Genomic DNA, 27,546 nt, shown 5'->3' with positions numbered 1-27,546 from the left:
ACAGTGCTCTGTGTCATTTTACAAGCGTGGGAAAGTTCTTTGGAATTTTCCCACGCTTGTAAAATGACACAGAGCACTGTGATTGGATGGATTTCAAGCCATCCAATCACAGTGCTCTGTGTCATTTTACAAGCGTGGGAAAGTTCTTTGGAATTTTCCCACGCTTGTAAAATGACACAGAGCACTGTGATTGGATGGCTTTAAATCCATCCAATCACAGTGCTCTGTGTCATTTTACAAGCGTGGGAAAGTTCTTTGGAATTTTCCCACGCTTGTAAAATGACACAGAGCACTGTGATTGGATGGATTTCAAGCCATCCAATCACAGTGCTCTGTGTCATTTTACAAGCGTGGGAAAGTTCTTTGGAATTTTCCCACGCTTGTAAAATGACACAGAGCACTGTGATTGGATGGCTTTAAATCCATCCAATCACAGTGCTCTGTGTCATTTTACAAGCGTGGGAAAGTTCCAAAGAACTTTCCCACGCTTGTAAAATGACACAGAGCACTGTGATTGGATGGCTTTCAAGCCATCCAATCACAGTGCTCTGTGTCATTTTACAAGCGTGGGAAAATTCCAAAGAACTTTCCCACGCTTGTAAAATGACAAAGAGCACTCTGATTGGCTTAAACCCACCAATCAGAGTGTTCTTAGGCTAATTGCAGGGCGGGGCAAGGCTTTATAAGCCTTGCCCCGCCCTGCGGAGCTCAGTCTGCGCGGAGCCCTCCATGGGTGAAGATGGATTATTTTTTTGTGCGCTCGGGTTTTTTCTTTTCGTCGGGTTTTTTTTTTTGCGCTCGGGTTTTTTATTTTATTTTTAGTTCGACGGCTATGATGGTTTTTTATTTGGCCTTTTTTGGGGCTGAAAAATGAAGATTTTAGAAAAAAGAAGACGTCGAATGGTAAGTTTAATTTTACTTTACAGGTTAGCAATTTTATTCCCCCCTCACTATTTTTTAGGGTGAGGGGGGTAGGTAGGGGCATTTTTTATTTGGGTGGGGGGTGGGTGACTAGGGGCTTGGGCACCCCTAGTCACCTTGATGGGGGGGGGGGGAATTTACTTAGTGCCCCCACCCGCCGCCCAGGGGTGGGGGCGGGGGGGAGGACAGTAGGTCCCCCCCCCATTATCGTTATGGCCCCCACCCGCCGCCCAGGGGTGGGGGCCGGGGGGGGGAGGACAGTAGATCCCCCCCCCCCTTATTACTATTATGGCCCCCACCCGCCGCCCAGGGGTGGGGGCCGGGGGGAGGACAGTAGGTCCCCCCCCCTCATTATCTTTATGGCCCCCACCCACCGCTCAGGGGTGGGGGCCGGGGGGGGGGACAATAGGTCTCCCTCCCTTATTTTACTTTACGGCCCCCACCCGTCATTTAGGGGTGGGGGGCAATATTTTTTTTCTACAGTGAGCAGCCACAGGCTGCTCACTGCTTACTAGACATGCCCCTACTCGCGGTATAGCGAGTAGGGGCATATTATTTACTAATACCAAGTCATTTTTACTTGGTGTTAGTAAATTTGGCTGAAAGACCAATTTAGGTCTTTCAGCCTTTTAATAGATAGCTCCCTGATACCGTGGGAATTAGGGAGTTATCTACTAAGCGGCTGCAAGATGCAGCCACAGCAATGAATAGGATCGGAGTTTCATTCATTTGAATGAAATTCCGATCCGAACAAAGTACCGAATTGCATCCTAACACCAATGGAGAAACGGTGCTCATTCTGTTAGGATGCAATTCGGCAGTTTTGCCGGCGTTCTGTCTAAGTGACAGGACTTTCGGCAATACTGACAGGAAATATTGTGGAAACTGGGAGGAAAGCTAGGGATCATGGGAAAATTGCTCTGACCAGCGGAAATGAAGCACACTTTGCTCCTCCGCTGGTCAGAGCTGGTCAAGCGGAGGAATCCCATAAGACAAAGAGTCCCTACTTTGTCTTATGGTTTTAAAGAAAACTAAAGAAGACAGGAAGAAAAGAATAACAGATCCTGAGAGAGGGGGAGAAGAGGAAGAGATTGAGGAAAGGTAAGTTCGGCATGACAGTGCCGCTTTAAGGGCCAACAGTGTGACAGTTCTTCATTTACATAGTTAAATTGCACTCTGTTTGCTTGGATAATAATTGAATTGTAGCTTTTCAATTATCCGGCCTTCTATCTGTGCCTGTTTTTTTTTGTATTAAACTGGAAAGTTTTTTAGTTTTTTTTGGCGTGTGGGGTTTTTCTAGTATCATGCCAGTGTTCAGACTGTTACATATTGCACTTCAATCTCAATGGTTCTGTCTATTACTTGTAATAGTTTGTCTAAATAAAACCATTTGTCAGAAAAAAACAAACAAACAAAAAAAAAACAGTTTGGCTTTTTTCATTTGGTCACTTACAATCAGATAATTTGTGCAGTGAAGACAGCGCTGTAATTAAAGGAACAGAGCAAGCACCATAACCACTACAGTGTGCTGCAGTTGTTATAGTGCAACAAGTGCCCTGGCACCCTTGGTATAAGTAGTCATGCCATTTACTAACAATTTGTCTTTTTACCTGGGTCCACTGTGCGTTAGTCACTGCCTCTCTGAGAGCCCAACAGCGCAAAACTTAGCTCATTAGCTGAGAGCAATCAGCAAACTGCTTGACTACTTACATTGGAGCAATCCACAGCACACAAGACACCATAACCACTTTAAGCACCGAAGCACAATTTAAAAAAAGTTATATACATGCATACCATATATAGACTAGAAAATAGGTATCACTTCCAGCCTAGATATATGTTCGCATAGGGTTCTAATATAAAGAGACTGACACAATTTTTTAACAAATCTTTTTTTGGATTATTTTCAGGTACCCTCAATACTATTTAAAATCCTCGGGGCAAAACAAGAAAACCGAGATGTTGCTGAACCCAAGACAGAATTACTCGGCAAGCTCCAAAAATTAGAACAGGTGAGGCGAGTCCTTATAAGAACCAGCAGGTTTAGTTTTTGGCCATTTTCGTCGGCATTGTATACTTTGAGTTCTCACTTCCGTAAATAACCTTGCATATTAATTTATTAATGCTGAGACGTGTTCTAAAACGAAAATAATTTGAATTGAGAAAAGAATGAGAGTTTGTGACAAAAAATATAAAATTATAGAGCGAAATAAAAAGTTGGATAAAACAGCAGCGTTGACCGACTACAGAAACTGTATGTTTACATTAAAGCAGCAGGTAAGTGCTCCAGATCCTTGCCCCAAGGATAGGCTAATGTAAAGGACAACGGTCATCAGAAAATGTCTTCCAAACAAATGCCTTTAATGAAGCATAGCATGACATACATAAATAGACACGAGTACTCATCCACGTGTGCAGACTGCTTCCTAGGGCTAACACCAAATGTATGATCTGCTGTAAAGGGTTCATAGATCATTTAGGTAATCACAATTAAAGCAATTTACCCCCCAAAATAAATCCCATAATTTGACCCAGTTCCAATCAGTTACGCTAAATACATTTCAAGATACAGAACTTGTGATGTTACTAGCATGAACTGATGTGTCGGCAGAGCTACTCTAGCACTAAACATCAACCAGAGGTAAACAAGGGAAAGCCACAGACATGAAAACTAAAATGCAGTTACATGGTGCTCGGATTGTGAGCTTCCAAGATGCCAAACCATTGTGAATGGTTATTACAAAGCTCCTCAACACTGGTAGGATGGCAGAACTACACTATGGCTGGCTTTTCAATTTGGCAGGTGGCTCAGATAAAAAAAAACACCTAACTAAAATAATAAAATTATTAGCAGCAAAATAAATTAAAAAAAATGAAAATGGAAGATATCATAAGGAATAGTATGGCAAGCATAATAATTTGGAACGAGACCCCTGAAGGCTAGCAACAAGGTTTAAGTTTATGTGGTCCGCAAAAAAACCAAACTTAAATTTTGATAGAAACGTAGGTTTATTTTGAAAAGTACAGTATAAAAAAAAAACAGCATCCCCTCTACTAAACCACAGCACCCCCCCCTACTAAATCCCAGTCCCCCCCTCTGTACTAAATCCCAGTTTCCCCTATATACCAAATCCCAGTCCCCCTTCTACTAAATCCCAGTCCCCCCCCCTCTGTACTAAATCCCAGTTTCCCCTATATACCAAATCCCAGTCCCCCTTCTACTAAATCCCAGCACCCTCCTTTAGCTAACAAGCAGACTCCACTCACATTGCCGCTGCCAGTATGCGACTGCGGAGTCCGGCTTCTGGTATACCCAAAATGACGCCGTCCTCACCCTGTGCCAAAACGGATCCTCCTGCTACTTCTTGAAACCCTGTGAAGGTGGGGCATGTCGACGTCACGTTGGAATGTGATGTGGCGTTGCGTGCCTCCGTGCACCTCCAGGTCCTCCACTGTCCAGCGGTGGCCATTGCAACACTGACCGACATACACACACTCACTGACACACACACACACACTCTGGCAGACAGACACAAACACACTCATTGACACAGACACACACACACTGACAGACACAAAAACACTCACTGACACAGACACACACACACTGACTGACACAGACACAAACACACACAGTCACTCACCGACATACACAGACAGACACACACACTAACTGACAGATGCACACAGACAGACACAAACACACAGACAGACAGACACACACTCACTGACAGACACACACACACACACACACTCACTCACTGACACACACACACACATACACACTCACTGACAGACACACATACACACTCACTGACACACACTCACTGACAGACAGATTTACACATTCTTGCACACACTCATATCATTGTATTTATCCCTGGGATCCAGTGGGGATCTTCTATCTAGAGATCTCCTTCCTGCTGCTCACTGTTCTCTTGCATGCAGTTTAGTGATGCCGGGTGCCGGAATGACGTCATATTCCGGCATCACTATAGACGGCACGCGCGAGGGAGCAGGAAGACTGAGCTCCAGCGCTCTCTGAGGCCTGGCCGGGTAAATGTTAGCAGAGTAGGCACCTGCAATGTGGAGAAAGCATGTGCCTACTCTGCTTTAACCAAGCATGTACTCGCAGCTCGCCGGGCCGCAGAGATGTCCATTGTGGCCAGCAAGTTTGAAATGCTTGCTGTAGAGCATGTAGAAAGGGGCATCCCATACATTAGGGGTAGGCAGCCTACAACACTTCAGATGTTGTGTACTACAACTCCCATAATGCCCTTACAGCCATAATATGGACAAAGCATCAGGAGAGATGTAGTTTACAACATCTGTTGTTTTTTTTTTTTTTTACCATAACTCACTCCCTATTTTGTAAATAAATCCATGTAAGTCTAGATTTGTAATATTTATCCTCCCTTTAAGCCATGATAATGAAATGGTCTACTTTGGAAAAATACTCTTTGTAACTAAAACTTTTCTGGTCTCCTTAGTTTGTCTTTGTAAATGAACATTCCAAAGAATGTATCCTGCGCATAGGCTGGTGTTCAAGGTCTTACCCTCTGCCCAACAGACTGCCAGTCGTACCACCGATACACCTTATTAATGGCTGTTAGCATCCCCTGTGCTTAGACCCTCCTGACACAAAGATCATTTTGTTAGTTTTTATGTTAAATTAGTAAAACCTTTTAACTCTCCCCCCACCTCCCCCCCCCCCATTTTGAATTCAGGCTGAGAATCTTGCATTGTAGTTGCATTATTCAAATGGTCTGCTTGTAGTCTTTGTTTCTTCTCTAAATTAGTTGCATTGGGACATGACTAATAAACCTTGACCTTTAACCGCAGAGGAGAATGTGAGCCTGTGAAGAGAAAATGTTATGTACATTTAACATATTTACATTTTTAACACCACATTTATATTTTATTATTTTCCAGATTCTAATTAAGGAAAAGACACCTTACTTTGGAGGAGAATCTCTGACTATGATTGATTATATGCTGTACACGTGGTTTGAGCGCTTTGTCGTATTTGGCGTTGAAGAGTAAGAGAAGCCACCATTACATATTATATGTTGCACACATGGGATCTTTGGGACCTTAGTTTTTTTTTTTTTTCACTGATTTTAAAGGACTAGGCCATGCTAGTTTAGAGTGAATACCGGTGAATTTAATAACTCTATGGTCCCCCAGTTTGATAAACTGCCAATTTAACATCCTGGACCGTGTTGAAGGCCAGCATCACAGGGCCAGAGACTCGGGGACTTTGACATGAGACCAAGTCTTTCCCAATCGGGCAGAAGCTCTGGGTGGTCGCCGCCATCTGCGAGGATTCTTCAGCCTCTGAGGTAGATGTAGGGGGATTACATATCCCCTATGTCCTTCAGCCCAGGTGGGACATATTTAACAGGGCATGATGCTTGTTGAGAGGTTGCGCCAGAGTGGGCCTGCTCACCTCTGTTCAGTCTTGACCCTGCACTTCCTCCCGATTCTGAGGTGGTGTTATTGAGGTACTTGCTGCCAGTTTTGCCCAGAAGCTTTCAACGAGCTTGTCTACATTGGTGAGTAGGTGCTCGAATGCGTCTTGTAGGGTTGTTGTGGATTGTGTCAAGCTTGAGCACATGTAGCGTAGGAGCGTCTGCCATCTTAAGAGAGCCTGCAAAACTTTGAGCCCGTGCAATGTCAGCAGCTTGTAGTCGACTGTAGAATATTGCATATTCTATGTTTCTATTGATTATATATAGATGTGTGGATTGACATAAGAAACAGATGGTCTAAGTCACATGGCTTTCTTTGCATGAGAGCTCTGGAATGTGGATTTGGGGGTCTTATCCTTATATGGCTAGAGTTATAGTCTGACATCAGTATGGGCACTGTTGCGGACCGTTTCGCTCACAAGAGGTTAAAATCGTTTAGGCGATAATCCCCTTTCCAGATAGACCAGCAGCTACTGCAATCACCAATCTCCCGAACTGCAAACTGCACGTATTCACCAACTCCCGAACAAGAGACACACGAAACCTGGGAGCAGCCGAACAGGAAAAGCAATACGAACAGCTTACACTCCTGGCAATCGGCATACAGTCAAATTCCCCCCAAGAATGAGACAACACTTCACTTTGAGGGTTAAGCAGGAACTCAGGTGCTGGGACACCCAACCTGTTTTTTATTACAGTTGTTGCAAATACAGGACCGCCCACAGGGAGGGATAAAACAACCAATCATATCACAGTTACATCCCACATATTCCCTCCCCTTATCCTGAGAGGAAACTCAATTACACATACAGTTAAAACATACTTTCTACCCAACTTTCATAACTCTAAAACCATACATTTAATCTCCATAAAAATAACATATTCAGACTCAGCATACTCTAAACATAAACACTCTCAAAAATCATACCAATCCCTTCAGTGGATAAAAAGTTAGACGGGAGTTCTTTTATGACCGACCGCAAGCACATTTTCTTGCCCAAAACAGTTCCATGGATTTGGGCTGTGCGGTCGGTCAATTTCCTGCATAAACGGCTAAGTCCCGTTCGAAGTGTTGCCGGTACTTTGACTTTAGTCGAAGTGTCGAAGTGGAGTCGATGGTAAGGGTCGGCGGTGTTCGAAGTTAAAATGGCCGCCGCCACGTGGTCCTTTGTCCGATGCCGGTCACTTCGACGACTTCGACAACTTCGGTAACTTCGGCACTTCGGCAACTTCGACAACTTCGGCACTTCGGCTGCATCCGAAGTGCCATATAAAAAGTGCCAATCCTTCTCCCACAATATTTAAGGGGCCAGAATGAGTGACATGCACTCTGTTAGGGCCGAACACTGTTTTTAAAGGGCCCAATGTCCCAGGACCATAGTCCAAAGGCAGCAGGCGGGCAACCAGGCTTCTCCAGTTCACAGTGGCGAGGTTGGTTTCGCCACAGGCACATATATATATAGTAACAGAGGGACACAAGGTCTCTCTTGTCACTCTTTCTCTCTCTCTCTCTGGGCTCTCTCTCTTAGCTCTTGGTTCTCTCTGCCTCTCGCACGATGTAAAGATGTAAGGATGTAAAAAAGTCCAGCAATTACCATCTGCTGTTGAATATCTATTATCCTGTAACATCATTTGTTGTTTTATTATGTATCCGTAACTAAGAATAAACCTGAAGAAACCGTAAGTCAGATTGCGTATTAGTACTTTTTATTAATATAGACATTTATTAATAGGGCGAGCATTTGGCCCAAGACTATATATACAAAAGACGTATGTATCAATCAAAGACAAGAAGAAATTAAGAAGCTTTAACAGTGACGATTCAAACCAGTTTTTACATTGACAAAGGGTATAGGGGGCAAATCTGGGGGAAACGGGATGACGCCCACCGGTCCAGAGAGGGGGGGGGGGGGAGGAAATAGCTCGACACTAGCTTCACTCTGCCAGGTGAAGGGCTAGGAGAGCAGCTGTCGCTCCACAGCCCACACTGAGGTAGCCCGCAATCCTCATAGCAGGCGTTCTAGCGATGGGGAAACCCAAGTTTGGTATCAATGGATACACCAACGTCACCTTATCAGGATGATTGCTGGTAGCGGTTAGGAACTGTTTTTTAGTCAATAGAAACATAAAATGTGTCGGCAGATAGGAGCCATTCTGCCCATCTAGTCTGGACAATTGTTTTAATACCTGAATTAGTCTCATATCTAGGATAGCCTTATGCCTATCCCATGCATGCTTAAACTCCCTCACTGTGTTAACCTCTACCACGTCAGCTGGAAGGTTCTTCCATGCATCCACTACCCTCTCAGTAAAGTAATACTTCTTGATATTATTTTTAAACCTTTACCCCTCTGATTTAAGACTCTGTCCTCTTGTTGTGGTAGTTTTTCTTCTTTTAAATATACTCTCCTCTTTTACTATGCGGATTCCCTTTATATATTTAAATGTTTCTATCATACCCCCTGTCCCAGGCAGAGGAGCACAGACAATACACGTCTGGTATGCTCAGCTGAGAAGCTCCGCCCTTCATGATATCTCAAATTTGAAACTTTTCAATCCACTATTTTTGTTGTCATGTTTTTGTTTTGCACACGTGTTCACATAGGATATCAAATAATCAAACACATTATTTAAAAAAAAAAAAAAAAAAAAAGATTATAATTATTAAATACACATGTTCTCTAAGAACCATGTTTTTTTCCCTTTTCTCTCCGGAAAGGCGTCTACCTGCTTTATTCTGAATGGAGACAGGGAATCAGGTTATCAAAGATTATTCATTTCTTTAGCGGTCAGCACAATGTGTGTTCCAGAACTGGTTTAGATGGATTTTGATTGGGTAATGGGTGGAGCTGAACACTATCCTCCTGTGTGAATCGTAGAGCTCCGACACATAAGTTTCACATTTTGCAGCTCATTAACGGACCTTTGTGTGAAATGTGGAAGGGCATTTAAAGGACATTTAAGCTTTGTGTCATCTGATTATAGTGGCTGTAAACTAACCGTTCCTCTTCTTTTTGTTTTGTAGTATTTTGACTCAAACTCCAGAGCTGAAGAAGTGGCACAACCTCATGCTTAAGGATCCTGCAGTGAAGGAGACCTTCACTCCACCAGAAGTTTTAAAGAATTTTTACAAGCTGTACTCACAGGACAGCATCGAGGCTGTGGATTACGGTCTCTAAAATCACTGCTAACTAGACAAACCATATTTTTCAAACACATTCGGCTTAAACCAGTATTCATGATGATCTCTGTAGCAGTAAATTTCACCAATAAACGTTGAGTGTTCTCTTTAGCATCGTCTGTTATTTTAAAATCAGAAAAACCTGCATAAGTATTAGTAAAAAAAATTTGATCATGAAGGTCTGTGGCCCTCTAAGGGCAATTTATGGATTGGCTTTCACAATGGAATATGGATTTGGCCATCTGTGCGCTGAAGTTGGGCCAAAGAAAATGAAAATACGGTAATTCACCATGGCCTCCTCTGCTTAGCTCCGCGACCGCCACTGGATTAGATGCAAAGTCTTTACTAAATTTCAATATAAATATTGTCCTATCATGAGGCAGAAATACAGTCTGAGCTATATCCTGTAAGTTAAGGTATTTATATTTGCAGTACGGATGACAATCATTTGGGATGGCCGCCTACACAACCACTCACAAGAATTAAAATTTAAATGATCAATAACATTAAGCTTATATTTATCGGTACCTCCAATAAAATCAGCGTTTAAAGATGACAAAAACATGCTTTGCAGCAGAGATTAAAGGATCACTATAGTGTCAGGAAAACAAACTTGTTTTCCTGACACTATAGCATCCTTATGAACCCCCACCCTCAGGGTCCCCCTCCCTTGGCACTGAAGGAGTAAAAACCCCTTCAGTTACATACTTTAATCCAGCGCCGGGCTCCCTCGGTGCTGGTGATCTCTCCTCCCCCGCCGACGTCAGCTCCCGAGTGGAGCCGAATGCGCATTTGCGGCAAGTGCCGCACGCGCATTCAAACAGTCCCTTACTAACGCATTTCTCAAAGCTTTCCTATGGACGTTCTGCACACTAGATGCAAATTTTGCATTCATCGTCACAGAAGCGCCTCTAGCGGCTGTCAGGAAGACAGCCACAAGAGGTTGGATTAACCCTGCAATGTAAACATTCTCTGAAACTACTATGTTTTCAGCTGCAGGGATAAAACTAGGGGGACATGGCGGCACCCAGACCACTTCATTGAGCTGAAGTGGTCTGGGTGACTATAGTGGTCCTTTAATCCACATAAACATTTTAATAATATAACAAGAGCTTTGAAGTTGAAAAGCTGGAAATTCAACATAAAAATGGTACTCATACAGATGGAGAGAGCACAGTATGACATAACTATGAATTATTTATTATTAATCAAGTGTTCAACACAAACCTTTGCAAAATGTATTTGCAGAGAATTGCTTTATAAGTGGCTTGAAGTCAATGGTCTTCAGGATGTCATTTTCCATACACATGAGTTAAAGCCAGTTCATACGCTGCCGCCTCATTGTGCTGCAAAGCTGACTTTTTTAAAAATCTGTTTCAGTCCTGCTGCTCTATTACATTGTCTGCCTACCTTTAAGTCATCAGAAATAATCACCCCTAAAACCCTTTCCTCAGATGTTGAGGTTAGGACTCTATCAAATATTCTGTACTCTGCCCTTGGGTTTTTACGTCCAAGATGCATTATCTTGCACTTATCCACATTAAATGTCAGTTGCCACAACTCTGACCATTTTTCTAGTTTACCTAAATCATTTTCCATTTGGCTTATCCCTCCTGGAACATCAACCCTGTTACATATCTTAGTATCATCCGCAAAAAGACACACCTTACCATCAAGACCTTCTGCAATATCACTAATAAAAATATTAAAAAGAATGGGTCTAAGTACAGATCCCTGAGGTACCCCACTGGTGACAAGCCCAAGCTTCGAATATACTCCATTGACTACAACCCTCTGTTGCCTGTCACTCAGCCACTGCCTTACCCATTCAACAATATTGGAATCCAAACTTAAAGATTGCAGATTATTGATAAGCCTTCTATGTGCAACAGTGTCAAAAGCCTTACTGAAATCTAGGTAAGCAATGTCTACTGCACCACCCTGATCTATTATTTTAGTTACCCAATCAAAAAAAAAAAAATCAATAAGATTAGTTTGGCATGATCTCCCTCTAGTAAACCCATGTTGTCTCTGATCTTGAAATCCATGTGATTTTAGATGTTCAACAATCCTATCCCTATAACATGGTTTCCATTACTTTCCCCACTACTGAAGTAAGGCTTACAGGGCTATAGTTTAACAAATTAACCGATCGATTTAATATATTTGGATACATTTTTCAAATTATTTAATATTTTTGCATAAACTTTTGAAATGATTTAATAATGCTACATTTTTACATAGGATATATTTTTGATATTTTAAAATAATCGTTTTAAAAAGTTGATCCAATAATCCCCTCTCGCCCCTTAAATTTTAGTTACTGTTCCTTGTGCTGCAACAAGGAAACATGACCGTACGTTCAAACTTGTTTATATTTGTTTTGGTTTGTTTAAAATGTTTAGAAACTCGACAGAACAGAATCGCATACGAGAAAATAATGTTGCATTACCAAATAACTACTCTACCTGTATATACCTCTCTGTATCACAATGTATTTTTGAACTGTTTGCACTTTGGCTTTTGCATAAGCCCACGCAATACCTTTTGTGCAACATCCGTGTACTTGTCAATTCTGTCAACCGGAAAAATAAAGAATTTAAAAAAAAAAAAAAAAGTTTATCCAAAAATATTACGTTGAGGCGTAAATTGGAAAGTTGGAAGTATACTTTAGTAACTGCTTGCCATTTTTAGCCTCAGTTTAAAAGCTCAGATTTAATTTGCAAAGAAAATGTTGAGTGCTGAGTCATCCCAATCTAGATTGTCCCTTTAACATACAATGTGCTTATTTTTAAGTTAAAGGGACACAACAGTCACCAGAGCTTAATGTAGTTGCTCTGGTATCTATAACCTGTCCCTGCAGGCTTTTTAATGTTTACATTGCTGCCTAGGAATACCTCTAGTGGCAATGATTCAATGGATCAATTCTAGTGAGGAGATGCTGACTGGCACAATGCATCGTTTTGCCGAGCCTTCACAATAGCCTCCCAATGCTTTCCTATTGGAACCCTATTGGATTGGCTGAGATCATCATGTTTGATGATCTCAGTCATGGAGGTGGAGCAAGCCGCAGCACAGCATGCGAAAAAAGGCCTGATACCTAAATAGGTATTTTAAAGCTACAGTGTCAGGAATACATGTTTATGTGCCTGACCCTATCGTGTTTCTGTAAAGAGTGAAATTGCAACAATGTTCTTGGAAAAATAAAAAAATAAGTTAAAGAGTCTGCCACCTTTAAAAGTTCAACTGGTTCATTTTTCTGCATGTGCATGTTTTCCATGACAGATTTCAAACGGCTTTAATAAATGTACGTAATGTATGTTGACAGTCATCATGAATATGTAGGTTTTCTGTTAAGTATGTGCTTAGTCATTCCAGTCGAGAAAAAAAACAAAACAAAAAATTGTGCTTTTCCGTTGAGGCGGTTTAATGGCTAAAGGGCAGTTACATTTTCTGTAATGACTTTGAAAGTTTATCTGGTTTTACTGCTTCCAGTCTTAGACGGCAGGACGCTTTCTATTCTTCTATAGACTGGGAGATTAACGACAATACCAAAGTCGCATTCCTAAAAATACTTGTATGGTGAGAATTACAACAATTATAAATAACAATTCACACATTTATTAATGTTGTGCCTTACATTATACACATTAATCACATCGCTCGTTGAGGGTTTAATTGACACCCAACATGTGATTACAACATGATGCTAATGGTTTGAATTCCTACCCGTGGTCGGCCAAGTCCTAGTCTCGGTTTCAGCACTTTCTTTATAAAGATAACGTTGGATTTCCTAAACTGAGCCCTGCAGTACATGGCGGCTCACTGGCTGAGTATGTCAGTCAGCTACTACATGCTGTCCATCTCCCCCTGTCAGTATGTAGTACAGTATAATGGCTGTATTATAATCCCCCTGTCAGTGTGTAGTACAGTATAATGGCTGTATTATAATCCCCCTGTCAGTGTGTAGTACAGTATAATGGCTGTATTATAATCCCCCTGTCAGTGTGTAGTACAGTATAATGGCTGTATTATAATCCCCCTGTCAGTGTGTAGTACAGTATAATGGCTGTATTATAATCTCCCCCTGTCAGTATGTAGTACAGTATAATGGCTGTATTATAATCTCCCCCTGTCAGTGTGTAATACAGTATAATGGCTGTATTATAATCCCCCTGTCAGTGTATAGTACAGTATATTGGCTGTATTATAATCCCCCTGTCAGTGTGTAGTACAGTATAATGGCTGTATTATAATCCCCCTGTCAGTGTGTAGTACAGTATAATGGCTGTATTATAATCTCCCCCTGTCAGTGTGTAGTACAGTATAATGGCTGTATTATAATCCCCCTGTCAGTGTGTAGTACAGTATAATGGCTGTATTATAATCCCCCTGTCAGTGTGTAGTACAGTATAATGGCTGTATTATAATCTCCCCCTCTCAGTGTGTAGTACAGTATAATGGCTGTATTATAATCCCCCTGTCAGTGTGTAGTACAGTATAATGGCTGTATTATAATCTCCCCCTGTCAGTGTGTAGTACAGTATAATGGCTGTATTATAATCTCCCCCTGTCAGTGTGTAATACAGTATAATGGCTGTATTATAATCTCCTCCTGTCAGTGTGTAGTACAGTATAATGGCTGTATTATAATCTCCCTGTCAGTGTGTAGTACAGTATAATGGCTGTATTATAATCCCCCCCTGTCAGTGTGTAGTACAGTATAATGACTGTATTATAATCTCCCCTGTCAGTGTGTAGTACAGTATAATGGCTGTATTATAATCTCCCCTGTCAGTGAGTAGTACAGTATAATGGCTGTATTATAATCTCCCCCTCTCAGTGTGTAGTACAGTATAATGGCTGTATTATAACCCACCTGTCAGTGTGTAGTACAGCATAATGGCTGTATTATAATCCCCCTGTCAGTGTGTAGTACAGTATAATGGCTGTATTATAATCCCCCTGTCAGTGTGTAGTACAGTATAATGGCTGTATTATAATCCCCCTGTCAGTGTGTAGTACAGTATAATGGCTGTATTATAATCCCTCTGTCAGTGTGTAGTACAGTATAATGGCTGTATTATAATCCCCCTGTCAGTGTGTAGTACAGTATAATGGCTGTATTATAATCCCCCTGTCAGTGTGTAGTACAGTATAATGGCTGTATTATAATCTCCCTGTCAGTGTGTAGTACAGTATAATGGCTGTATTATAATCCCCCCTGTCAGTGTGTAGTACAGTATAATGACTGTATTATAATCTCCCCTGTCAGTGTGTAGTACAGTATAATGGCTGTATTATAATCTCCCCTGTCAGTGAGTAGTACAGTATAATGGCTGTATTATAATCTCCCCCTCTCAGTGTGTAGTACAGTATAATGGCTGTATTATAACCCACCTGTCAGTGTGTAGTACAGTATAATGGCTGTATTATAATCCCCCTGTCAGTGTGTAGTACAGTATAATGGCTGTATTATAATCTCCCCCTGTCAGTGTGTAGTACAGTATAATGGCTGTATTATAATCCCCCCCTGTCAGTGTGTAATACAGTATAATGGCTGTATTATAATCCCCCTGTCAGTGTGTAGTACAGTATAATGGCTGTATTATAATCTCCCCCTGTCAGTGTGTAGTACAGTATAATGGCTGTATTATAATCTCCCCCTGTCAGTGTGTAGTACAGTATAATGGCTGTATTATAATCCCCCCTGTCAGTGTGTAATACAGTATAATGGCTGTGTTATAATCCCCCTGTCAGTGTGTAGTACAGTATAATGGCTGTATTATAATCTCCCCCTGTCAGTGTGTAGTACAGTATAATGGCTGTATTATAATCCCCATGTCAGTGTGTAGTACAGTATAATGGCTGTATTATAATCTTCCCCTGTCAGTGTGTAGTACAGTATAATGGCTGTATTATAATCACCCTGTCAGTGTGTAGTACAGTATAATGGCTGCATTATAATCCCCCCCTGTCAGTGTGTAGTACAGTATAATGGCTGTATTATAATCCCCCTGTCAGTGTGTAGTACAGTATAATGGCTGTATTATAATCTCCCCCTGTCAGTGTGTAATACAGTATAATGGCTGTATTATAATCCCCCCCCTGTCAGTGTGTAGTACAGTATAATGGCTGCATTATAATCCCCCCCTGTCAGTGTGTAGTACAGTATAATGGCTGTATTATAATCCCCCTGTCAATGTGTAGTACAGTATAATGGCTGTATTATAATCTCCCCCTGTCAGTGTGTAATACAGTATAATGGCTGTATTATAATCCCCCCCCCCTGTCAGTGTGTAGTACAGTATAATGGCTGCATTATAATCCCCCCCCCCTGTCAGTGTGTAGTACAGTATAATGGCTGTATTATAACCCCCTGTCAGTGTGTAAATAATACAGATTAGCGTCTGTCATGCAGGAGTGCTGTGTTGCTGTTTGTTTCTGGGTGATCATTAGACCGGAGGGGTGGGGATACAGTATATAGGCAGCAGGCAGTGCAGAGCTCCGGATACATTGTATCTCCTCCCTGGGTTTGTGTCTCACTCTCTGGATCTGCCTGCACTCCCTCCCCAGACATGACTGGGTCTCAGAAGAGTTTGGGAAAAGGTAAATCCATGCTGTCAGCTGGGAAGGATCCTGGAGGTTAACCATTTTGTGTTAACCATGTATTAGACAGCTTGGGCAAGGTAGTTGCAGTTTCAAGTGCTGCAGGTTGGATGAGCATCAATGGGTAATGTAGTTAAAAATACTTAAGTTGCTAACTGCTCCTATCACTTTGTATGGTTGATGTATGACCCCATACCTCTTAAATGCCAGGAGTTACAGGTTTATCTGCATTGTTACCAACAAAACTTAAAATATTTTTCAATTCTAGCAAAACAGCTGTCATTTTGTTTATAGTTTTTTTTGTGGTTTTTTTCTTTTTAAAGGAACACTATAGTGTTAGCAATAGAAATCTGTATTTCTAATACTGCTAATACTGCAGTGTCCCCCTGAGATGAAGTGATCTTGGTGCCTATATTGTCTCTTTAAATAATTTGCCCTTGTTTGTACTTTATTAAAGGGCTTTTTCGCTAAAAGGTGATTTAATTTTCTCTTCATCTGCATCAGAAATTTTAACCATGTTTTGTTAGACTTATATTTTTGTCCGTTTTTCTATAGTACAGCGCTGCGGAATATGTTGTCGCTATATACAATATTCTAATTGTCAATGGTAACTGAAAACCAAAATGCACACCATAGAATAAAATACTGAATTTGCCACTATAGCTGAGATGGAGAATTGGCCATCAGACTTTCAGTTCACTGCAAGTCATCATTGACTGAATAAATCCCAATGTGTTGTAAGTTATATATTGAGATTTATTTTTTATTTTTTAGGCTCCCCTGCCCCGGGGCCTGTCCCTGAAGGAAATCTTCGTCTCTACAGCATGAGGTTCTGTCCATTTGCCCAGCGAGCAAGACTGGTTTTATTTGCCAAGGGCATCAAGTAAGCATTTCAAAAATTTACATTTTTCAATATAAAGAATCAGAGTGCCCTATTTGCCCATTTAAATAAATCTATAATGACATATTTTTTTTGCAGTTTATAAATGCAGGATTATGTCTTTGGTACATGTCATGACCAGTAGAAGAAAGGTCTGTACAGAGATTTTTTTTCCAAACCTATCCTCAGGACCGCACCCCATGTACAGGTGTTAACTCACCTGTGTTAAGTCAGAGATAAAATATTTCTCCCATCCTGTACACTACGAGGACAGAACAATGCACATGGGCTTGATGTGTACAGTACAGTGGAGATTTATCACAGTGTTCATGTGTAATAAAATTGGGCTAACTACCATGGAAACCAGCAAAAACATTCAATTAGTGACTTCGCCTCTTTTATAATTTTCACAAATTTTTAGAACAAAAACCACTTATATAAATCTCCATTGATTCCAATGCAGTGATATTTCATTATAAGATATTGAAATACAGGCTGTCACCAGCAAATCAAATTTATCTCTAAATAATACTTGACAGCAGCTATTGGTTGATTTAATAACACCGTTGTGCTAGACTTTATTGAGACATTCCTCTTGGGGCCAAAAAAAATAAAAGAATATTTTTGTCCTGTAAGGTCTTCTTTTCATTGTTCAACAAACAAGTCATTAAGCCACAAATACATGCACTATTAGGGAGGACGATAAAGATATTTCTGTTTATATATAAAGTATGCAATTTGTTATAATGTAACATGAATATTCACTAAAGAAGAGAATTGATAGGGATTTCGAAATAGCCCAGCGTAGCCGAAGTGAAAGCACAGTTGACTTAATTTTTTTAACTCAGCAATATTTTCCTTAAGTTTGAAATTTACGGTACTTGGAATTCCCACTTTAGTCAAAAGAATTCTGTACAAATATGTGCAACAAGTATAAACCATGTCGAATTATTTTTATGAAAGAGAGAACATTATATATATCTAATTCCTCCTGAACAGAAACTGCCGGAGCCCATTAACAAATTCCTTAACTTAGTCTATGGGCTAAACACGTCATGTGATATTATGGGTGAGCGGTGGGTTGTTTTGGGGAGGCGGTTTGGACCGGCGTTCTCAATTCTGATCTCTACTTCTCAAGAAGACTACTTTTTTTTGTCCTATCTTTTCAATTGTCTGTCTGCTATTAATTTAGATCAGTGGTTCTCAAGTCAGTCCTCACTAGACACTAACAGTCCAGGTTTTGTCGGTATCTCGATTGGAATAAAAATACATAAATCTCCCCCAAGGGTGCCTATTATTGTATGAAAAAATCCCTTGTACTTACTTCAGTTTATTTTAGGCATGACGTCATTAACATCAACTTAAAGAGTAAGCCGGACTGGTTTTTGGAGAAAATCCCATCAGGCTGTGTGCCGGCTGTGGAGCTGAGTGATGGGGAGGTAATCTTCGAGTCCCCCATAGTCTGTGATTTTCTGGATGAAGCCTATCCTGGCAAGAAGTTAACCCCTGCAGACCCAATCAAAAAGGCAAAGGAGAAGATGATTTTGGAGTTTTACAATGGGGTATGTATAATTTAGGCAACTATATGTTGTTGGCTTAACCTGACATATTGCCTCCCTTTCCATCGTGTATTCTAAGGGCTTGGGTCGTGATCCGTTACAGTTGGTATATAGCTTTTACCTATATGATTATGTAGAGCAGTGCCGTCAAAATGTTCACAAAAATACCGTTTGGCTTTTTTCATTTAGTCACTTACAGTCAGATCATTTGTGCTGCCCAGACAGAGCGGTAATTTAAAGGAACACACCAAACACCATAACCACTACAGTGAGCTGTAGTGGTTATAGTGCTCCAATTGTCCCGGTACCCCACCAGTGTAAGCAGTCACACCATTTGCCAACAATTTGTATTTTTACTGGGGGTCCGTCCACTGTGCGCTAGTCACTGCCTCTCTGAGAACCAGATGCTCTGCTTTGAGCTAAGCCCCACAGTGCAAAGCTTAGCTCATTGGCTCAGATCCAAACGCAAACTGTTTGACTACTTACATCCACAGCACACCTGACACCATAACCACTTTAAGCACCAAAGCAGAATTTTTAAAATTTCAATGTTTTTTTAAGTTATAAACATGTGTACAGTGTATATACACACACAAGAAAAATAGGTTTTTACTTCCAGCCCTGATAGATGTTCATATAAAGTTCTTCTACAAAAGACTGCCAACTTTTTTTCCACTAATTTCTTCTTGGATTATTTATAGGTAACCACACTACTTTATAAAATCCTTGGGGCACAGCAAGAAAAAAAAGATGTTGCTGAACTCAAGACAGAATTACTCGGCAAGCTCCAGAAACTACAACAGGTGAGGCTATATCTCATATAGAGCCAGCAGGTTTCATTTTAAGCCATTTTTGTGTGCATCGATACTAAGATCCAAAGATATATGTAAAGCAAATAGATTTTATATATATTTGGAAATAAATCAATGTGGCTGTGATATGAATATAACAGGGTTCTTAACGAAAGTTAATTTGAAATTTAAGGCTGAAATATGCAAACTGGAAGCATTTATACATTTTTAGAGTTTGGCTACTTTGGTTTGAAATTTGAAAATCACTTTGGGTTCTCACTATAGTAAATAACGAGGTATATTCATTTTAATAAAGCTTAGACTTGTGCTAAAAGTAAAAAAGAATTTGCATTGAGAAAAAAATTATAAAGTTCATGACAAAAAAATATATATAAAATTATAGAGGGAAATAATTAAAAAGTTGGATAAAGCACCAGTGTTAGGCAACTACAGAAACTGTACATTCACACTGAAGCAACAGGTAAGTGTTTATATTCCAGATCCTTGCCACAAGTACAGACTAATTTAAAGGACAACGATCACCAGAAAATGTCTGAACGTGTACTTTTTATGAAGCAATACATACGACATACATGAAATAAATTTACATGAGTACTCACTCACAGGTGTAGACCAAACAGAGTGAACAGGAGGTGTCCCCACTTACCTGCACCCCCAGGATAAAATCAAATGTTTGATCTGCTGAGAAGGGTTCCTAGCTCATTAAGGTTACAAAACATAAAGGGATATACCCCCAAAAATAAATCCAAAAGTTTAAATAAGTTCCAGTAAGTTTTGTTAAGAAATTTTCAGGATACAGAACTTATGACGTAACTAGCTACATATTGTGGGACTGATGGGTCAGGACTACTCTAGCACAAAAACATCATCCAGAGGTAAACAAGGGAAATGCAGTCATGGAAACTAAAACGCAGTTACATGGTGCTCGAATTGTGAGCTTTCCAAGAGCCAAACCATTGTGAATGACTTTTAGAAAGCTCTTCAACACTGATAAGATGGCAGAACTACAATATGGCTGGCTTTTAAATACTGCCGGTGGCTCGGCAAAAAGACACAACTATAAAAAATAAAATTCTTAGCAGCAGAAACCAAATTCAAAATCTGAAACAGAGTTAAATAGAAAATATCATCACACACAGTATGGCAAGCAAAATAGTTTGCGACGAGACCCCTAAAGGAAGTGCTATGTACCATGCAGAAGGTGGCATTTACTACATAAGGGGCAGGCAGCCTATGGCAATCCAGATGTTGTGAACTACATTTCCCATAATGCTCTTAAATTCGTAATGCTGTCAAGGCATCAAGGGCGATGTAGTCCACAACATCTGGAGTGCCGAAGGCTGCTTATTCTAGCCCCACATCACAATTGTATTTTTTTCCCCTTTCTTTTTTAAACCCTGCTGTTTATTTTAACCATAACTCACTGAACTCCTTTAGTAAATATTATACGAAGAAAATGAAAAGAATTAACCTAGGGCCAAAATTTAGATATCACAAGGTAGAGGGCACAAAAAAGGGGGGTAACCCCTAAATGGTGAATATCATAGAGAATAAACAAAAAAAGAAAAAAATGCCATTCTACCTTTGTATGATTTACTGAGAAGATTATAGGCTTAAAAAGTAACTTTTAATAAATAAATCTAAAATAAAAATATATTAAAGAAAAATCATATGAACAACAGGAGTGGGTGGAGACTATACAGTGAGTAAAACTCTGACTACTTATACAAGCTGTAAAAGTGTATAACACTAATGCTGAAGCAATACTGTTTTGCTACAATATAACATCAGTATACTGACACATTATTGGTGTCGGCACCTAACTCTCTGCTTATCAATTGCTAAATTACCGACATCAAGTTCTTTCATGTCCAGCATCTCAGGAGTGCATATTGGAGACTCTTAACACTAATTTTATGTGCTCTGTACATACTTTATTTTTCTTTCTTTTTCCTTTATTATGTTCATGGGGGGAGATTGATAAGACCAGGCATTTTATTAAGGGGTGCCCTCGAAGGCACAAGACTCAGGAATCTTTATTCTATACACCTTCCTCTGTCACTGTCTGTATATTTTCTACTACCTAGGCAACCTGTTCAAAACTGTTTGTAAACCCTCTCTTTATACTTTGACCTATTATTTAGATGCAGCTAGCACTTAGGCTACTTGTGTGACTTTTAACCGGTTAACTGCTGCCTGTCAGCAGTCCTTCACAGGTGAGCTACTACTTTGTGCTCAACTGTGGTAAAGCATAAGATAACTCAGTGCAGGCAGCCGTTGTTACACTAGAATATACTGCTAGGTATCTTGCAGAAAAAACTGAGCCAGGTCAGCAACCCCTTATTTTACACTTTACTGCTTGACAGCAACCTTTATTTATTATCAATACGCTGCTATGATCTAGGCAGCTTTTGTGATATTTAACTGGCTAATTGCCATCTGTCAGTAATCTGTCTTAGCTGAACCATTATCTTGGATCTTTCTGAGGTTAAGCACCATAGAACATTATCAATTATTGTATGTGGAGCTAACCCATGTCGTTAGTTGTACTATCATGTAGGGATTTACTTATCCATAAATCTTTTAACTATTGACAGCACTGGTTTAGCAGTCGTCTTATCTCCCCCCTCTTGTTACAGCTATTAGTGATATATAATATAGTATCACTTCTATTACTTGGGAATACACTGATGTTATATTATAGCAAAACAGTATTGCTTCAGCATTAGTGTTATGTATACACTTTTACAGCTTGCATAAGTAGTCAGAGTTTTACTCACTGTATAGTCTCCACCCACTCCTGTTGTTCATATGATTTTTCTTTAATATATTTTTATTATAGATTTATTTATTAAAAGTTACTTTTTAAGCCTATAATCTTCTCAGTAAATCATACACAGGTAGAATGGCATTTTTTTCTTTTTTCTTTTTTTGTTTATTCTCTATGATATCCTTTAGTAAATACTTCCATGTAAGTCTACATTTGTAATATCCTCCCTTGAAGCCCATTTTTCTAAATATTCTTCGTAACTAAAACTTTTCTGGTCTCCTTTGTTTGTCTTTGTAAATTAACATTCCAAAGAATGTATCCTGCGCATAGGCTGGCATTTAAGGTCTTACCCTCTGCCCAGCAGACTGTCAGTCGTACCACCGATACACCTTATTAATGGCAATTAGCATCGCCTGTGCTTAGACCCCTCCTGACACTGTCTTTACAAAGATGATTTTTTTTAGTTTTGATGTTAAATTAGTAAAACCTTTTAGCTTTCCCCCCCAAACCCCATTTTGAATTCAACCCGAGAGTCTTGCGTTGTAGTTGCATTATTTAAATGTTCTGTTTGTAGTCTTTGTTTCTTCTCTAAATTAGTTGCACGGGGACATGACTAATAAACCTTGAACTTTAACAGCAGAGGAGAATGTGAGCCTGTGAAGAGAAAATGTTATGTACATTTTTTAACATCCTTTTTTTTTTTTATATATATTTTCCAGATTCTAATTAAGAAAAAGACACCTTACTTTGGAGGAGAATCTCTGTCTATGATTGATTACATGCTGTATCCATGGTTTGAGCGTTTCGTAGCATTTGGCGTTGAAGAGTAAGAGAATCTACCATCACATATTATATGTTGCACACATGGGGTCTTTGTGACCAGAGATAACTTTTTTTCTTTTGTCCCACTGATTCTAAAGGACTGGCTTATGCTAGTTTAGAGTGAATCCCGGTGAATTGAATAATTCTATGTTTCCCGTTTTGATGAGCTGTCAGTTTTACAGTGATATAGCTCATTTTAAACTTTCGAATCAACTACTTTTGTCGTCATGTTTTCATTTTGCACACGTGGTCATATAGGGTTTCTAAAAAAATGAATTGATTTTTTTTGAAAAAGTTTATCTTTAAGAATCATGCTTTTTTTTTTCTCCGCAAAGCTTTTTTTTTTTTACATGCTCTCTTTTGAATGGAGACAGGGAATCAGGTTACCAAAGGTTACCCGTTAGGTGGATTTTGATTGGGTAATGGGTGAAGCTGAAAGCTATCTTCCTGTGTCATTCGTAGAGCTCCGACACCAAAATTTGACATCTTGCAGCGCATTAATGGGCATTTGTGGGAAATGTGGAAGTGCATTTAAAGGACATTTAAACTTTGTGTTATCTGCTTAGAATTGCTTTAAACCAACCCTTTATTTCTCTTTATTTTGTTTTGTTTTGTAGTATTTTCACTCAAACTCCAGAGCTGAAGAAGTGGTACAACCTCATGCTTAAGGATCCTGCAGTGAAGGAGACCTTCACTCCACCAGAAGTTTTGCAGGAATTTTTCAAGCTGTACATACAGGGCAACATCAATGCTGTGGATTACGGTCTTTAAAATCATTGCTACCTAGACAAATCATATTTATCAAACTTATTCGGTTGAAACCATTGTTCGTGATGATGTTATTTTCTGTAGAACTAAATTTTACCAATAAACGTTGAGTGTTTAGCATTGTCTCTTATTTTGAACTCGGAAAAACCTGCATAATTTACAAGTTTCTTGGCATTAAGGTCAAGCTAGGGCCCCCTAGTGCAATGGAATATGGTTTGATGCAAGGCCTATAAATAAAATTAAACTTTTTCTGGAATATTCAGGTACATGTTTAATACGTTTGTACCACTTGAACTTAAGAGAAATAAGTGTTAATGCTGCGTACAGGGACTCTGGTACATGTGATTGAAGACAGGGATATACCATGTTAGTTTCTACAAATTTTATTTTCCAGTTTCTCAGCATTTCTACTCATGGTAACTAAAGTTTGCCAAGATTCCAATAGGGAGTTTGGTGTAAAAAAATAGAAATATGAGTACTTTAGAAGAAACTTTCTCTAGATAGATAGTAAAAGTATGGTAAAATAATTGTCTACTAAACAATGCTCTAATACCAGGAGCCATTCTTTAGAAAATGAAGGTTGAAAAAAATACATAGATCATGTAAAGACACAATAAAGTGGACAATATATTAATGCTAAAAATGAATAAATTCACTTAAAATCACACAATTATATACACACTAAATAAGCAGTAAGAAAACACAAACAGTGAAACAATGAGACACAATTTGCAAAAATGGAAGTATAAAGGTATCTGGTGAACGTTCTTTATATAGTGTTCAAATGCAGTAATGCAGTCCGCAATGTTGCACTATGTTGACAAATGGAAGTGTGTATAGATAAAGGATCTGTTTTAATAGGAAGCTGATCCTAACATGGGCAGAAGGTGAATACAAAAATCCAGTCTCTTATTAATGCAGCAGAGTGTAAATCCAAACAGTCAGAGCATTCGACATAGTAATAAACGTATGTGTCGGTGATCAAGGAAACATAGTTAGTCCTGTACCTAATATCTGCAGTCCTTCCCGATGCCGGCTGTGACGATATGATCCTGGTGTCTCTGGCACTGACGGTGTACCAGTTTGGGCATGCTATCGTCCATGGGTTTCTTTTACCTAATCTGCACCACTAGACTGCTTAACTAAATGCTAGGACTTAGCTGTGGTGGCATATCCACTGGCAATGCAGGACATAATACACTGGTATCTGGTTACTATAACATATTATATCTGTCTAGTCCTCTGGCAATACTCTTATTAGTAACTACTATATAGAGGACAGTGAATAATATACTTGTGAGACATCAATGAAGAGACAAACAAGCTTCTTCTTGGGAACGCAAAGAACTTTATTACGAAGTTTATTGTAGAAACATCCAGCATACAGTAAAAAAAAAACACACACACAAAAAAAAAAACACGGTAAAAACATTTTTCCCAATGGGAACACAGAACTGGGCAAATAGAGCACAAAGGGAAGAACTGGTTACAAAGTCATTCGTTACACTAATTCTTGTTCCCTCTGTGCAGGTCCACCCTGACAGCAAGAGGTTATCTTCATCGGCCAACTAGATATCTGGACCCACTGTCCCTGTTGCACAGTCTTAGACTACATTAACACAGCCCTTTGCTGTAGTAGATAACGTGCAATTACAAGAGTAGACTTGCTGGCTCCAACATCAGGGGTTCACTTACAGTACAGAATTTAACTAAATTAACCTACAAAATACATTTCACTCTAGCTATGTAACACAACACCTGGATATACTGTATGCTTACATAGAGAGCTGCTGAGCCTCCCTCACTCTTTCCATAGATATGTATAAACACACACACACTGCTCTGTGTATAATACAGGTACACACACAATACAGAGATGTTTATGTACCTTGCAAACATTATCTCATAGTATCCATTCTCTTAGGCTGACAAAACACCATGAGGTATCACCATCATGCTTGCGGCTTGCACAAAACAAATCAGGGGGATCAGGCCACCCATCACACCGAAATGCTGGGTAGTGCAAACCTGTGTGGAGTGATCCTGGTGTGGTGGCAGAGGCTCGATGGCAACTTACCTCGCAGTAATCGGAGAGGTCCTGCAGAAAGGAGTCCTTGCCGATGCCTATTTTGGAGCTGCACTTGGTTAGAAGCTCTGCATTACCCTGCAGAAATGCTGAGGTTAGGTCTCGCCTGATGATTAAACGTGAAATATAAAAAAGTAAAAAATACATAGATCATGTAAAAAACACAACGAAGTGGACAATATATATATATATATATATATATATATATATATATATATATATATATATATATGCTTGGTGAACAGTACACTTCATTATTGCTAAAAAAAAAAAATACATAGCAGCACACAAATGCATACACACTAAATATGCAATAGGAAAACAAACTGAATACAATGAGGCACATTTTCCAAAAATGGAAGTATAAAGGTTTCTGGTGAATGTTCTTTATTTACTGTCCAAATACAGTAATGCAGTCTACAAAGTAGCAATATGTGACCAAATGCCACTAAAAGTGTGTATAGATAAAGGAGGATCCGTTCATAATAGGAACATTATTGTTTTCTTATTGCAAAGAATAAGTACCGTACCCCATTCTCCCCCCTCGTACAAAAACTGATAGTGGTGAGGATCCTGCTAAAATGAGCTTACATTTAAACCTGGTATATAAAATACAAATGTCCCTTTTTCATTGTATTTTTGCACGTACACAAGTGTTTTTTGTTGTGTATGCTTGCTGTTATTCCCCCAATGTTCCATAATTTGTTACGTTGAATTAAGATATTTACTGTGATAACACTTCGGAGTGTTGAAATCAAGGCTTTTCCACATAATACCACTAGAGAGAGCCACATTCCAACCATTGTCCATTAAGTGCTGGTACTAATATGATGCTGGATATCATTATTATTGCATAGTGATGATATTAGGAAACTCATCGTTGATTTGGTTAGACATTACATAACACTACATAACAGATCTGCTCGCATAGAAAATGTATTCACATATAATACAGAATAAAAAAAATAATACAGAATAAAAAAAAATAAAAAAAATAAACCATAGTAAAAAAATAAATAAATGAATGTCATATAAGTCAGTCAGTGAGTAACTATAAAACAAAGATTACAAACATACAAAATGAAGTCCTTCACTCAAACTCCCACTACTGCTGGGCACTAGCAATGACTATAGTACACATCAGCCCCAGCATATGCAATAAAACCCAAGGAAAAACGTTACTTGCTCACTATCCTAAATCCCTATGGACATTTAACTAACTAGAGATTTTTTAGTATCACTCCAATGGCCATCTAAGTGTAAGCTCACCTGCCACGTCAACGCACATCACGTTACGTCAAGGCATTACACAACCGTGTTACAGTGCTGACAACCACCCCATGTGTTCCGTATCCTGTCTGTTTTTTAAATTGAAACAGAATCATTGTGCATATTGCCAGTATGGTGACCCAGACAGTTTAATTTGTAGCATTTTCAGAGGACCTTGCACACACATTTTCAGGGAGTACTCCCACTAGGGTGCTCCAAAACAGGGAGGGCCCCAGTCGAGACAAATCCAGTGGAACACAAAAGTAGGTTTGGGCACACCCAACAGTTTCTTCAGCAGGTAGACATGGCATAGGCTCAGGGGAGCTGAAACGTTATCTAAATCTTTGAACTCCACAATAAGGTCTAACTGCTGAAGAAACTACTGGGTGTGCCCAAAC

At 39.6% G+C, this 27,546-nt stretch overlaps 2 protein-coding genes across 3 annotated transcripts in view; both read left to right on the top strand.

Annotated features, from left to right (window-relative positions):
- The window catches only part of LOC134575300 (glutathione S-transferase omega-1-like), a 51,056-nt gene extending 41,473 nt beyond the window's left edge, over positions 1-9,583 (top strand). For both annotated transcript variants that reach the window (XM_063434564.1, XM_063434565.1), the window contains exons 4-6: positions 2,832-2,933; positions 5,854-5,960; positions 9,418-9,583. In XM_063434564.1, the coding sequence (XP_063290634.1) occupies positions 2,832-2,933; positions 5,854-5,960; positions 9,418-9,571 (363 nt within the window). In that variant the 3' untranslated portion in view covers positions 9,572-9,583. The remainder of the gene's footprint in view (positions 1-2,831; positions 2,934-5,853; positions 5,961-9,417) is intronic.
- Positions 9,584-16,032: 6,449 nt separating this feature from the next.
- On the top strand, positions 16,033-23,910 carry GSTO1 (glutathione S-transferase omega 1). The gene is made up of 6 exons (XM_063434562.1): positions 16,033-16,182; positions 16,957-17,065; positions 18,402-18,624; positions 19,323-19,424; positions 22,923-23,029; positions 23,643-23,910. Exons 1-6 carry the CDS (start codon positions 16,152-16,154, stop codon positions 23,794-23,796), a joined length of 726 nt encoding a protein of 241 aa, XP_063290632.1. The 5' UTR covers positions 16,033-16,151; the 3' UTR covers positions 23,797-23,910.
- The last annotated feature ends 3,636 nt before the right edge of the window (positions 23,911-27,546 follow it).

This window comes from Pelobates fuscus, chromosome 10 (genome assembly GCF_036172605.1).
Source record: "Pelobates fuscus isolate aPelFus1 chromosome 10, aPelFus1.pri, whole genome shotgun sequence".
Lineage (NCBI taxonomy): Eukaryota > Metazoa > Chordata > Amphibia > Anura > Pelobatidae > Pelobates > Pelobates fuscus.
Note: the sequence above shows the minus strand (reverse complement) of the source record. Positions and strands in the feature narration are given on the sequence as shown.

Excerpts from the sequence above, each read along its gene's own strand:
- GSTO1 (XM_063434562.1), top strand. The coding sequence starts at position 16,152 with ATGACTGGGTCTCAGAAGAGTTTGGGAAAAG. Across the intron at positions 19,425-22,922 it reads AGCTCCAGAAACTACAACAG|ATTCTAATTAAGAAAAAGAC; the intron begins GTGAGGCTATAT and ends TATATTTTCCAG. Across the intron at positions 23,030-23,642 it reads GTAGCATTTGGCGTTGAAGA|TATTTTCACTCAAACTCCAG; the intron begins GTAAGAGAATCT and ends TTTGTTTTGTAG.